The 14850-nt window shown below is 38.5% G+C and overlaps 1 protein-coding gene across 1 annotated transcript; it reads left to right on the top strand.

Annotated features, from left to right (window-relative positions):
* Nucleotides 1-9: 9 nt before the first annotated feature.
* On the top strand, nucleotides 10-5849 carry LOC108166933 (disks large homolog 2-like). Its single transcript, XM_081616351.1, has 7 exons — nucleotides 10-607; nucleotides 1637-1876; nucleotides 2051-2140; nucleotides 2368-2445; nucleotides 2734-2994; nucleotides 3169-3264; nucleotides 4247-5849. Exons 1-7 carry the CDS (start codon nucleotides 491-493, stop codon nucleotides 4337-4339), a joined length of 975 nt encoding a protein of 324 aa, XP_081472477.1. The 5' UTR covers nucleotides 10-490; the 3' UTR covers nucleotides 4340-5849.
* The last annotated feature ends 9001 nt before the right edge of the window (nucleotides 5850-14850 follow it).

The raw sequence follows: 14850 nt of genomic DNA on the forward strand, positions 1-14850 counted from the left end.
CGACGGGGTTCAAAATGACTCTTGTCGAAAGATAATCGGCTGCTGAGGCGAATCGAACCGTCTCGTTTGGAGGTAACGCAACAGATCCCAGATCCTTTTGTTTTTCCTGTTGCGTCCGACCAGCTGAGCATGATGTAGAGCATCTCCACCCTGCATGTGCTGCATGTCACTTCTGCTTTTGACGTCGTCTGTTCACATTCCAGGTTTAATCAAAGGTATGTAGTTGGAGAGCAATTGTGGAGTTGCATTCTGAATCTCATTTTTTCTTTCAACCCTCTGCAAATTAAGCAGATTTTCTGGATAAGGAAGCAGGATTTTAATATAGCTCCTGCTTTTTTGTCAAATAGGAGACTTTTTCCCTCCACAGATCCGCCATCTTCTTCAGCAGTAGCTGATTTCTTCTGATTATCTATAGGAGATTAAAATTCCTCACAGTGACGCGCCCCCCGGGGCCGGCTGTCAAAGCTGGACCGTCCCGGACTTCAGCTGGATGAAGACCAAAGAGAGGCTGCAGGGGGGACCTCAGATGTTTGCCGTCAAGAACAATGTGTGCGCTCGCTGCTGTGAGCTGGAGAGGAGCAAAGAAAAAGCTGAACCAGCAGAGGAGGTCTGTTTCGGTGAAGTTATTTCATGTTCTGTGTAGATTCTGTTTCAGCTGGAGAACCAGGATTTGCTTTACTTTTTGTTCTTCGCTTGAGTGGCTCCAGGATGCCTGAGGGTCTTTCAATTTCCTGTGATATGATAAAACACAGTTAGTTTGCACACTGCGGAGCAACACACGTTGTGATTAAAAAGAAAAGAAAAATAACAGAAGGCTTCCTATCATAATGACGACAAGCCTTTGTAAAATCAAACGGCAAATTTTAAACAAATGAAAAAAATTCGCTTTAAGAAGAAATAAATATATTAGCTAGAGGGATCATTTTCCCAAGGTTTGGGTTCAGCTTTAAAAATGAAAATTTCTAGATCTGCTTAGATCAGCGTGAATGCTAAATCTTTTTTATGCAGTCCAGTCCAAACACTATAATCATTATTAAGATGTAAGAAACAGAAGAAAACCAACCTTGAAAGTCTGTTGATGCTTTCCATGAAAGTTTCATGAGTTCAGTCATTTATAGTTGATCTAACAAATCCTGTAGACTGTGATCTCTCAGCAGCCACAGTTGAAAGCGTGAATTCTCCTCTTTTTTCCTCTTTGAAACTTACTTCTGCTGAAATCAGTCAGTTTCCATCTCTTTTTTTAATCTGTAAAGACTGAAAGTTGCTTAGCCTCTTAATAAATATTCTGTCAACATGCTCTCCTACCTAAGCTGCTGATCTTTGCAGCTCCTCTAGAGTTACCTCAATAATTAACACCGAATCAGCACAGGCATTTCCCAAAATTAATATTTCTGTCACATAAATCCCAATGAAATTCATTAAGGTTTGTAGTTGTAACCAGTCAAAATGTTCTAATAAATTAGGAAACCTTTGAAAGACCTTCAGAAGTAAGAACTGTTGATCAAGAACACGTCAACCCATTAGAAGAATGTATTTGGAAGATATCTGAATGAAACAATAAATTAAACGGTTAGGAAATGTTTGCATGTTTTTCTCCGGCAAACAGTGAACACACCAGTTTTTCTGTTTTCACCAGAGCTGTGCAGGTCGCCTGTGCACAAGAGAAGCTGGGCCGTGCCCTTTTTGCCATCAGAGAGGTGAAGCACAAGAGGGCAAGAATTTTTCACATCCCAGAGCTCTTAATGCAGGGTCCGGTCTCCATGGAGACCCTGTCTGCAAGATAAAGACGTCATCAGTCCCAGGCTTCCTGAGATCTTCTCCACTGAGCGAGACGAGTCTTCCTGCAGAATCATCCACCACGCAAGTGCCATTAAGAGTAAATTCACTCTGCATCTTACGTAAATGTCAAAACGTCCCTCTGGCATTGCCAGAACCACATCGGGAGCGCCACTCTGTGTATTTATAATCCATTTTTGCCTCTTGTTAGTCATACAGAGCTGCTCGTATCAAATAATCTAAGGTTTATTAGTGATGAAAGCATTTCTTTCAGTTGCAGATCAAAGTATCTGGCCAAAGTGGTCGTTTGGGGATCAGCATCGCTGGTGGGAAAGGTTCTCTGCCTTATAAAGATCAAGATGAAGTGAGTGGTGGAGTAGGAGAGCAAAAATTGCCCAATCTGTTGCAACATAGCTCATCAGTCATTCACTCTGCAGCTTCTTGGCTCTCTGAACAAATGTGATCAGAAGGAGCTGCCTCTACAATCTCAACAGCATTTACAAACTGACAATACTTTACATTTATTGTTAGCTCAATCTTTATCCAGGCCAAAAAGTTTGCTTTTCTTTTTTTTTTTTTTTCTCCCCTCAGGGCATTTTTATTTCCAGAGTAGCTCAAGGAGGGCCATCCGAAAAGGCTGGGATCCATGTTGGAGACAGAGTACTTGAGGTAGAAAACAGAAACTTTAACTTCTTTTTGCTATTGGAAAATATTGCATGGACAATCTGCTGTGCTATAAACCTTTGGTTTATCACTTCTCACCAGTGGGGGGCAGCACATGACCAACAGAGGATTCTCAGCTTGGACTTCCCTCAGTGACAATGTGATTGACAAAAAAAAAAAAAAAAAAGAAGAAATACAGAAAGAATACATCCCCAGACATGTTATTTCCAGGCTTTGTGCTCCCGCTTCCATTCTCTGTTATAGCAATTTCTAACTTGACCTCTGCCCTTCCAGGTCAACGGCATCAGCATGCAGGGTGCGACCCACCACGAAGCAGTCGCTGCCCTCAGGAATGCCGGGTGCTGCATTAAGCTGAAGGTGCTCAGAGAAAGGCTGCTGCCCTCAGACGTGTACGTCCCGGCCGTGTCTCAGGATCCACCGGACCCGGCGGCTGGTCGGCCGCTGTGCTCGATCAGCAAACAGTCACAGCTGGAGGAGTCAGAAAAATGTTTGCCCAAGAAGATTGAGGCTGTTGTCTGCAATGGGAACAGTGCTGTGGGTGTTTTGACTCAATTTTCAGCATGAGCGGAAAAAGTCTTTTAAAATCTGACGTTGTTTTACAACTTCCAATCCCGACACATACAGAACAGAACACTGTTAATGTTTTCTCTTGTCTTGTACAGTTGGTTCAGTTTTGTTGATACTGCAGACATTTTTTATGTGTTTCAGTGTGATTCTGACAGTGATCTGAACAGAACCCTGTCTGAAATCGAAGCAGAGAAATTAAAATTGGACTCACTCAAAGAGATGAATCACATAATGTCCGTAAGTAGATTAGTGATTATTTACAATTGACTATTTATGCTGCCAATATTTGCACCCCTTGATTTCTTTCACATTTTTCCTCTGGTTACATCGATAGGTGTTTTTGACTTTTTTTTTTTTAGATATTGTGTTACCATTACAAATTGTATAATTTTGAATCTGGATTAAAAAGATTTGTTAAAATCCAAAAAGAATGGTGTGCATTTCTGTTTTGGTCTGGTAATTTGATGTTTTGTTGAATCGTTAGGAACACATCTTTACCAGCTTTGTACATTTTGAGAGTTACATATTTGCCCGTTTTTCTTTTCAAAATAGCATAAATTCAGTCAAAGCCTGCTGAGAGCCTTTCTAATCAGGAACTTTCAAGTCAAGGACAAAGACTGACGTTTGACTGGGTAATTGTAATGCGTGCCGCCCAACTCCCAGTGTGAGCGCTCTTCACATCGTTGAGGATCGCTTATCCTGGGAAAATCATTGTTACATTCAGCACCCGCAACTCTAAACTGAACAAATTAAAAGTGGTGTCTACATGTGGACAGTACAGCTTTAAACAATGTTCATAAGGGATTCTACAACCATTGGTAAGCAGAGCAGTTCACCTGGTTGTGGGCCGTCCATTTTCGCCCACACCTTTCATACAGTGACGTAGATCACCTGGTTTTCACTATACATCTGTTTTCTAATTGGATACATTTTTTGGAATAAATTACACATTAAAACCATGTTAGCATTTCCTCGCCTTACAATGATGCTCAACTTGTGTTTGTCCATCATGCAAAATCCCAGTAAAACATCCTGATGTTTGTGGTTGTAACGTGACACAATGTGGAAAATGTCAAGGGGTAGAAATATGTTGCAAGGCGCTATAGTTAACACGTAAACTCCACTTCCCCCTTAAGCATGTAGAAACTAACTCTTAAATGCATCACATCCCTGACAACTTGCTTTTTTTCCCCTCACTGTTTTCCTTTTCATCTTGCAGATCCCCCGAATTATACTCACTCACCCCTCTACCTCAGATGAAGATGTTGAGCTCTTGTCACAGATTCCCAGAAGACAGCGGCTTCGTGACTGACAAGCAGACCAGTGTGGGCACTCTGGGTGTTATGATGGTGCTTTTTACTCATTTGGAGCCCATTTTGGAACTTTGTGGCTGCAGTACAGGGACCAGTGGTGGTTCCTCTTTTTTTCAGGGACATTGAAGCGTAGGAGTTTACATTCGCTCAGCATGGGCTTGTTAACCATATTAATATTAGGATTTTAAGGATTTACTTAAGCTATTTTTAAACACGTGGACTGATAATACAAGATACAAATTAATAGATTTTTAGAAACAAGAATTTGATGCAAAAATGTATATTTATAGCAGATTTTCTCCGATGCAGGTTCAATTATAATACATTCCAACTAATATTTAGATAAATGTTCCTTAGGAAAGAAACCTCAACCAACACCCACAATGAAGTCTCTTTTTGTTTCCTGCCACAGTCAAGATTTTTATGCACCTCATAAACTTATTGCTGCCAGGCTCTATCTGTTATAAAAATGATGTTTGAAATCATTTTTCTTTTGATAAACCCCAAAATAGATGCAATAAAGGTTATTTCTTTTCTAACTGTGAACAAGTTTCAATGCTCTAGCTGTTGAGTTGAGATTATGATAATGAATCTGGACATTGTGCTACTTCTGAATTAACCCCCACATTAACATTGAAACAGAATCTTAGCATAATACTGCCACCACCATCTGCCAAAAAGCTTAATCTTTGGTCTTATTTGACCAAGATTTTCAAATAACAGAAGGTATATATCTACAAAATTCAGCTTGTTTGTACAAATTTGATCCTGTGTTTAGGAGGGAGTATTGGTAACAAATTTAAATATATATTTTTTTGAAATATTTAATTTGTATGTTGTATCATTATTTAAAAATGTCATAGGATGCACCAAAAGCCTCAAAAAAGCTCCAAGTCCACCTAACATTCATGGTGATTTTTTAGCATACTTAAACTTAAGACCAACAGTGTTGCTACTGAGGATTATTGTAAAACCAGTGGAATGTATTTTTAGTGTCAACCACAATTGCTGCATTTAGAGTTGAATTTAAGTCTTTTGTAAGCTGATGAAAACCGTTTTTTAATAGAACCAATTTGTGAAAGTGAAAACACTTGCTTTGTTTGTCAAAACCATTAAACAACGACTGATGTTGCTTGTCTCTGTGTTACATACAGCGCTCTGCAAGATTTAGGTACCTCACACTTACATAAGTGTTTGTACCCAATGTGAAGCCTTTTACTTCTTTTGGCCTGTGCTGAGATGAAATGACTCATTGTTGAACAGATTGCGCGGCAGGAAATCTGATCTCACTGAGGCATTATTTTCTGACTTCACGTTAAAGATAAATTATGTCTCGTGAGGATAAACACAATGCAGAAAAAGATGATAAAAGAGCTTTTTATTCACTTCAGAAGACAAAGATATGCAAATTGTAAATGTGGTTTATACTTAACTTTACTTTAAGTTACATATTTTATATTCTCACAGTAATGAAAGTGATTCTTTTTCTTAATAAACTGCAAACATCTGCTCCAGTTGTTGTTTTTGTCTTAAAGATGCAGCAGAAGGCATTTCCAAAGTGATGCTTAGGCTGAAAACAGGAAAATCACTGCAGATCACTGACTATTATCCATCCACAAGTTCTTGACATACATAACAACCCCCTGTAGGTTTGCAATTGGCAAGATCAAAATGCTTCTTCAGCTTTTGGGTGAAACTCCTCTGAGGACACAGTCTTGTTGGAAAGCCCGTGGATTGTCACAATTTAATTTAGAGTCAATTAATGGAAGGTCAGACTCGCTCAGGGGAAGTGTCTCAGGAGGCCTTTCTGTAAGTCAGGGAGATGATTCAAGGGGGAGGAGCGCAGCTTTTACAGGAAAATTAGTTTTCCATCAGGACAGCAATTTTCCCAGGTGCCCTTGTTCAAAATGGAATACAGTTATGGCAAAGTGAAAGTCCACCCTCTGCCATTTCTAGTTTTGCATAATAAATAATCTGGTTTTCATCCAGACTGTCCAATTACCTAAATATGAAATCAAGTGTACAAGATCCCATATCACAGTTTCCATCATGTTAATCATGTCAATGTTATTCATAGGTTTTATATTAGTTGTTTAATAAAACCTAATTTAATAGCTAATGTTGAATAAATGTAATGTTTAATTTAGATAAAATTATTTCCAGATGGTTTGTTTTCCCACACATGCAAAACTATGAATAAGAAATATCCCTAAAGTTACATAAGTATATTTAACACATTGTTGGTGCTGCTGAAATCTTTAAATCTAAAGAAATTAGCCACCTCAACTGCTCGCTGTGATTTTGACCCATTCTGCAGAATTGCAAGATTCAGAACCTCACACTCAAAATTCCTTACCTCTCTTGGGTTCTGTGAACTCCTTCCAGGACTTTTTGTCCTTTTCACAAATTTTCTATAGGACTCGGGTCAGGTGACTGATTGGGTCACATCAGTCATATTTTCTTTCTCTGAAGGTAATTGAGAGTTTTCTGGGCAGTGTGTTTCAGATCAATTTCTTGCTGAAACATCCATCCTGGTTTCATCTTCATTATCCTGGTTACTTGTATATCAGAAATGTCACAGTACATTTGTCCATTCATCCATCCTTCAATTCCATCAGGTCTGGCCAGTACCCAGTGCTTTTGCAGGCTTGTCTAAATCTGGCTCAAGTTTCAGCAGGCTCGGAAAAGAGCCACAATAAAAACTCTGTGCTGAAAAGTAAACCTCTCCACCGATGCACCAGTAGGTTGATCCAAAAATAATTAGATAAATAAGCTACTACAGGTTTAGCAATTTGTTATGGTGAACACATCAAGTAGTCAATTAGTTTTTGCTTTTACTCTGCAGCCACAGGCAAATGACATCTTTCCTGAATGAACAAACCAACATCCATCAAATTTGTCTGCAAGTGGAAACTCTAAATTTGACTTTGCAAATAAAATGGGCAAACCTTTAAACATTTCTGAACTTCCACAACATCAGAAAACGATAATCTCTATTAATTTTAAAAACTACCCTTCGCACTTCTATTATTAAAAAGGATGAATAAAGTTTTTCACAGGGAACAAAGACCACCACAACCAAGTATTTTTTATTCATCTTGTTTGGAGGACATTAAAGTTGAAATGGCTTAATTAAATATTTCAAACTTTAGTCTATTAACACAGGAGGTACCAGGTGTTGCAGTCCAAATTGTAGTCTGTCCTTTGGCACCAAAAGGGAATGAGGAAAATTGGGATGAACATATTGTAATTATACAGAATCGTATTGCTGTCACTTAAGAATATAAGTACTTTCCTGTTGCAGCATAGCAATTATACTGTGCAAAAGTGATGATATAGTTTATAGACTTAGGAATTAGATTGTGTAAATGTGATAAGTTCATCATCCAGATGGTGGCGGTACTCTGCATTAAGTGCATGCAAACTAAAGAAGGCATAATGACGAGTTTACAGGAAGGGGTCAAATTTTACTTCTTGATTGGTGTAAGACATGGAAAGACACTGCTATCCCCTTAGATACCTTTTTTACAGCACTGTATAAAATAATTATTTCTTATCCATCAGTTTTGAGTACTGTATTTTGGATAACATCATTTTTCTGTGTTGATTAATTTTGCATTGATCAGATAAACAGCAAGAGGACAGCTGTGCTCAAACCAAGGTGTAGTGACTAAGTGACTAAGGAGACATGTTTAAATAAAACTTTAAATTCAACAGAACTGTTTACTGACTGACCCTACATAAAAGAACAGGATTGGCTTAGGTTGAGAGACTACAAAAGAGAAATGTTTTTTTGGGAAATATTTGGAAAGTGTAATTGGAAATGACAGAAAAGGCCCTGGGGATCCTCTCTTGGACTCTCCTTTTGGCAAATATTTCAAAAAGAGGTCTCACACCTCTCTAATGCCAGAGAAACCTGAAAGAAGTCTCTGGAGAGATGTGTGGAACATCTACAGTCTTTTTTTAACCCCGAAGAGTTAAGAGGGATCAGACTTAAAACAAATTGGAGCTGTGTTTACCACAGTGACTTTAGAAAATGAAACAAAATTGTATCTAATCATAGTGGGCATTGACTGTTTTTATGAAAGTTTATCTCCCCAGTTCTTTAAAGTACATCACTGCAGTGACGATGGAAGTAGCAGGAAACAAACTGCAACATTTTTTGTTCAAAATGGAAATTATTCTATTTTTACTGTGGATTTTAAAACATTTTCCAACCCAAAAAATTATCTTAGATCTTAAGCCACTCGTGCAACTGCATCAGAGGGCCAGATTTAAACTCTAGAAAAAAATCCCAAAGATGACATTTCTATCAGAACGTAAAACGGATGTGAAACTACTTTATAAAAGCTTGGAGAAGTCTGGCAGGGTAATCACGGGATGCAGCAGCTTAGTCCTCCCCTGATAATATATTCTCCAATCAAAGGCACAGAGCTTTACATCTGAATCTGTAAAAAAGCAGCACAGGCATTTCAAGTTTTTGCCTGAGTTTCCGATTGCAAATCGGCAGTTTGTGTTTGTTGACAGCATTTGCAAACGGAAAGATGAACAGCAGGGTGTGCATTGATGAATTCAGGGATGATGAAGGAAGTAATTTTGCACAAGACAGGAAGTTAAAATCTTCAGTGCTGAAAGAGAGGAGGAAATCTAAGCAGGCAATATCAACAACGACCAAACATGCCAATGCGGAATAAGTAAGAGATCCAAACATGTTCCAGAAAACGACGTCGAGAAGGTGTTGCAAAAATGCAGCCCGGATTTCTGTGCTGAATTTAGCTTATGATGTCCTGCTTCTGTTGGTATTCTCACTGAGGAAACACATGTCTTAATACCTGCAGAGATGGGAGCAGATGATTGTGGGTGTGGGTCACTGTTGTGACCAAAGTGTAAAGGTCGTTGACATTAGGAAATGCATTTCAGATTTAAGGGCTGGAGCTGTGGGGAAGATGAAAGAAAGAAAATGGTGAGAAAAAAAGAGACAAAATGTGGGCTAAAATTGGACCAAAGTAAAAAGGATGCTGCATTAGTTTTCAAGAAATTCTCTTTATTTTTTTATTCAGCAGGAACATTTGTGAATCAGAGACAGAAACAGACAATTAATCTTATGTCAATCTGAATTCTGCAAACATTAATGACACATTGCAGTGTTTCCACAATGGAGGGGTTTTCTAATTTTCTCCAAAGGTTTCTTCTTGAGTGAAAGGGTTTGCTATTAAACTGCGACAAGCTGTCAGCTCTGTTCAATTCCTCCAATCCTAAACACAATCTTAACAAACCTACACGTTTTACTGTTTTTGAATAACAAAACATTTGTTGTTCAAAAACTGACTTTTCAGACTTGAATTAATTACACTTTAAATACAATAGAAGGCAGCAAGTTTGTTCTTGAATTAGACGTATTGATGATTATTTCCTCTTTCTTTTATAAAGCAGTTTAATTCACTCATATAAAGATGCAATTGTTAGCACCTGTGTAATTTTGAACAAAAAAGCCATGCAATCAATGAAATTGTAGTGCAGGATCCTATTCCAATATTTAAACTAATTTGCACATGAAAAAAATGTGCAAATTAATATCTTTATAGTTGTTTAACAAAATTATTGGTGCTCTTGCTGTCAAATTGCACTACCTTCTTTCTACAACTCTAAGTTCTTTCAATTCAGTGAATAAATAAATTAACCCAAGTGCCACACGTTATGTAGACTCATTACACACATACTGTTGTTTTCAAGCCTTTCTTGTTAATCAAGGTAATTTTCAGCTGATAGCAAACAAAAGCAGAAAATTTAGAATATTAAGTCAGACACCAAAAAAAACAACAAACCCCCCCCTGTTTAATAGAGAAATGTAGTCTTATTGAAAATTATGTTTAAGGTAATTGTTGTTTTAAGATTACAATAGTAATCGCAAGGAATAGAAATAAAGTACAGATGTACCAGCAGCAGAATGACAGGAAATCAATGTTTCTAGAGCTGTGTTTCTGTTAGTCACCTCGCGTGTTTCTGTTACTCACCTCGCGTGTTTCTGTTACTCGCCTCGCGTGTTTCTGTTACTCACCTCACGTGTTTCTGTTACTCACCTCGCGCGTTTCTGTTATTCACCTCACCTCGCGCGTTTCTGTTACTCGCCTCACGTGTTTCTGTTACTCACCTCGCGCGTTTCTGTTATTCACCTCACCTCGCGCGTTTCTGTTACTCGCCTCGCGTGTTTCTGTTACTCACATCGTGTGTTGCTGTTACTCACCTCGCGTGTTTCTGTTACTCGCCTCGCGTGTTTCTGTTACTCACCTCACGTGTTTCTGTTACTCACCTCGCGCGTTTCTGTTATTCACCTCACCTCGCGCGTTTCTGTTACTCGCCTCACGTGTTTCTGTTACTCACCTCGCGCGTTTCTGTTATTCACCTCACCTCGCGCGTTTCTGTTACTCGCCTCGCGTGTTTCTGTTACTCACATCGTGTGTTGCTGTTACTCACCTCGCGTGTTGCTGTTACTCACCTCGCGTGTTGCTGTTACTCACCTCGCGTGTTTCTGTTACTCACCTCGCGTGTTGCTGTTACTCACCTCGTGTGTTTCTGTTACATTTGTACTCCACCAGGCTCAAAACACGCTGACAGCTTTTCACTTGATTGAATATTTGCTTGACTGTTAGTTGTTGATGTTTACTGTTTTCTAATGCATCTTATTGTGTCACTTTCTACTGTTTTTCTGTGTCTTAGCAAAAACATTTCCTGCCTTGTTTCATAGATTGTCTGTGTTGCATCAAAGCCCTTTTAGAACCAAGTAATGCAATCTCCTATCTTTAATCATTAATTAAACCAGCATCACTCTTCTTCTGCATACCAGTATAATCAAGGTGGCAATTAGCTGACAGCTTAGCTCCTTTTCAAGTGTTGTAAGAACGCACGCCCACCGACTCAATTGCAAACTCATTAAACAGCATCAATTTCAGGATGCTCTAAAGCCAAGATGTTTGACATACGGAAAACATACTTGGTTTGGATTGGACGGAATGTTCTTGCACTTCTATTATATGGCCATTTTTATTACTAGAGCATAAGAGCCGCTAAGCAGATCATTTTCCTGGCGACTCCAAAAAGGTCACTTACTTCAAACTAAAACTAGGCACGTAAACACAAACAAAAATTTCTGCCTGAGGAACCAGAGGCTGACCTGAGGAAAGACGCAGATGGCGTCTCGTATAACAGTGACCTACAAAGCTCAGGAGCCAAGCTTGATGCTACTCTTAGGCCACTACTGCTTTTTACCTCCTGGGGTAGCTCCAGACCCGCACAGAGTCCAGTCCCTGATCATGAGGCTGGTAGGGACTCTGGCAATAAACCAAGGTGGACTTAATTATACTGAGTTGACATCTCCCATATTTTACATCTCATGTAATCTCAGTCAATATTATGCACATGGGCTCAAATCAATTCAAATATATTTTTGGAAAACAGAAACTTAAAATTCTGACAACTTGGAATTGGCATATTTTATCACAACTTGATGCTGTAAATGTTCTACAGAGATTTTTTTTTGCCCATTTTAATGCAGAAATGAGTTTTCCCCTTCCTGACTTGATCAGGCTGCTGCTCATGCAACGCTTCCTCTGTGTGCTGCTGTTATTAACAAAACATATGCCTTAACCCCAGTCATTAGATTATTCTGCCAACACGCTGTGGCTCTGAAAAGTGTGTAATGACCATTAAAATGCCAGGATTAGTCATTTTAAAGATTGTCCAGAAATATTGTGACATTTATTTTTGACATTGCAATTGAAAACTGACACCATTGTTGTAAATGTGTCCACACCATTAAGCTTATGCTTTGTTGAATTACTGTTTGATCTAATTTTAGCATCCAGTCTTTAATTTGGAGTCTATTAGAATGCCAGATCTTAACTAGCCAACATTCTGCCTTGAAACATATCGAGGTTGCGAGGGCAGCTCTTGTTCGCCGCCCTCCTCAGCGGACCCCTACACGGGGCTTCTGTCAAGTTTAGTTCTGGACTTTGAACAACACAATTTTCCTTCCACAAAGTCGTTCTGATGTTGATTTATAAGCCTTCTTGGACTCTCTGTGATCAGATACAATGAAATCTTTCTTCATCTTCAAGTTTCTATCACAGATCTCTGCGCTGCTCCTGACAGGCGAGCAAGACAGAAGTTTTTCATCTCTTGGGCTTCATTAACTTAAAAACCAATTGTTCCTCTTTGCAGGAAAATGTAATGAACCTCCATCCTAAAATCTAAAAACTAGCTGGACATTTGAATTATAAGCAGATTTATTGACTTAGAGTTACTTACAAAAACCTTAGAGCTTAATTTTTACACATATTCATAATTATAATGTTGTTTTTTTGGAGTGCAGTGGTTTGATTTTTAATTGGGGAAACGTCTTTGACTTTTAGAATCGAAGGATGTGAGGAATATTTACATCTGACAGGAGAAAGCCGGACATGCAACCTTCTGACAAACATTTAGCCACAGTCACCTTCATCGCACATCAAAATTCAAATCAAAGTTGCACAAAAAGTAATATTTTTTGTCTCGTATTCTATCTTCACTTTTCCTTTGGGTTTCCTTCCCTGTCTTCCTGTCACTGCAGGTCTGGTTAGATGATAGAGAAAACTCTACATACGTTACTACGTCTTGGTAAATAGTCAGGTTGGGTCCCACTAATCTACACTTCATATGGCCATCTTCTTATTAATATGCAACACCAAAAGTGGCTTAAATGCAAACAGGTGGCAGCATTGGACCATGCTTTAAGTCATTGTAGTTTCCTCTGTTGGTAGACAGGGGGAAAGACCCAGCAGGAAGAAAAACAGACGAGAGCAGCTGTGACAGAAATGAAGACATCAGTAAGAAGGATTAGAACAGAGGTCTGCTTTCTCTCACTGATAAGGGAGATACATGAATAAACAACCGAGCAGTAGAATTAGACTCATGCTGCCAGACAGCTTATTATTGGAAACCACCATATCAGTCATAGCAGACTGTTGAATAGTTTGGATTTGGATCACATTGAAGCAAAAACAATATTTGATACTGTTTAACAGATGCGTAAATACAGAAGCGCATTTAACACTTTAACAATATTCAAACTTAAGACATTGTTTAGTCTATATAAGTTTATTTTGTGTAACTCATTCATTAAGCTGTTAATAACACTCACTATTTTCTCAATTTTATTTTACTAACAATTTAAAATAATTTCCTAAATAAATAAATTTTTATAAGGTAGCTGGCTCAATTAAAGGAGAAAGCAAGAGGCTTGTGTATTTTACTGAAATAAGTCACAGTACATCTGTGGTTAGAACAGTTAAAAACTGGGATTTACGTATCATCTGACACTAAATCAGAATAAATGCTTCCAGTTTCAGGTGAGAAATGCTATTAATATTATAATATTAATCCTCTTCTGGGGTCTTTCTGCGTGGAGCTAGCATGTTCTCCCTGAGTATGCATGTATCCTCTCTGGCTACTCTTGCTTCCTCCTACAGTCCAGAAACATATCTGTTAGGTGAACTGGTTTCGTTTTAGCATGAGACGCCCCAGAGTCCTGCCAGAATAAGTAAGAATAGACAATGAATGTCCAAAAAATGTCACAGAGGACATAAAAAAAACCCTCCAGTCCAATTACAATGTTCAATTATACTGCCTTCAAGCAATTTTTAAAAGCCTAAATGATGTCATATTTTTTTGTTTTTTTTTTAAAGACACCACAGCTTCAAAACACACATTGCAGGGTACAAATGCACTCTGAGAAAAGAACATGTTTGTTTTTGGAAACATGTCATTTGGTTGGATGCAACTGAGATTGAAGTGTTTGTCAAAAAATGACCTGCGTCACATTTGGAAGAGGCAAGTGGGGTGTTTTGCTGCAGGCGAGCCTGGTGCACTTGGATTCATTGTGAGTTCATAATTAAGTTGGCTCAGGTATTTTCAGATATCACCCAATCACGGCTTCAAAAGATCCTTCCAGATGAGACCGAGACATCGTGCATTGAAATAGAAAAACCTGCCAGGGCAAACATCCATCTATCAATTTAATGCTTGTGGAGATTTCATTGTTCACAGTTGAACGGTTTCTCACCCCTCTGATGCAACTTCAGCATGTCTCGTCGTCTGTGTGGGGGAGGGAATATGAAAGAGTTTGAACACATGTGTTTTCCAAATTAGTTACAGAGAAACTTCATGTACTACAGTTAGTGTTTTTGGAGTGGTCATAGTAAAGATCTCAGTCCCATAGAAAATTCATGGACAAAGCTAAAAGTTTTTTGGGACAAGCCGGAAGGACAGCCCCAATGTTTGAAATATATGCAAACTTAACAATTTTAAGACAGTGAATGACAAACAAACAAAAAGTTTATTATTCTGATGTCTTTTTATAAAGTGTTTGCAAATATGTGTTTTTAAATGGGTGGTAAAAAAAACAACTCATGTCATTCATAAAGTAAAATAAATGAGCTACAGTGGAGCTGTCAGTTTGTCCTGGCATGTAGCACAT

Source organism: Poecilia reticulata, chromosome 15 (genome assembly GCF_904066995.2).
Source record: "Poecilia reticulata chromosome 15, P_reticulata-male-v2, whole genome shotgun sequence".
Classification (NCBI taxonomy): domain Eukaryota; kingdom Metazoa; phylum Chordata; class Actinopteri; order Cyprinodontiformes; family Poeciliidae; genus Poecilia; species Poecilia reticulata.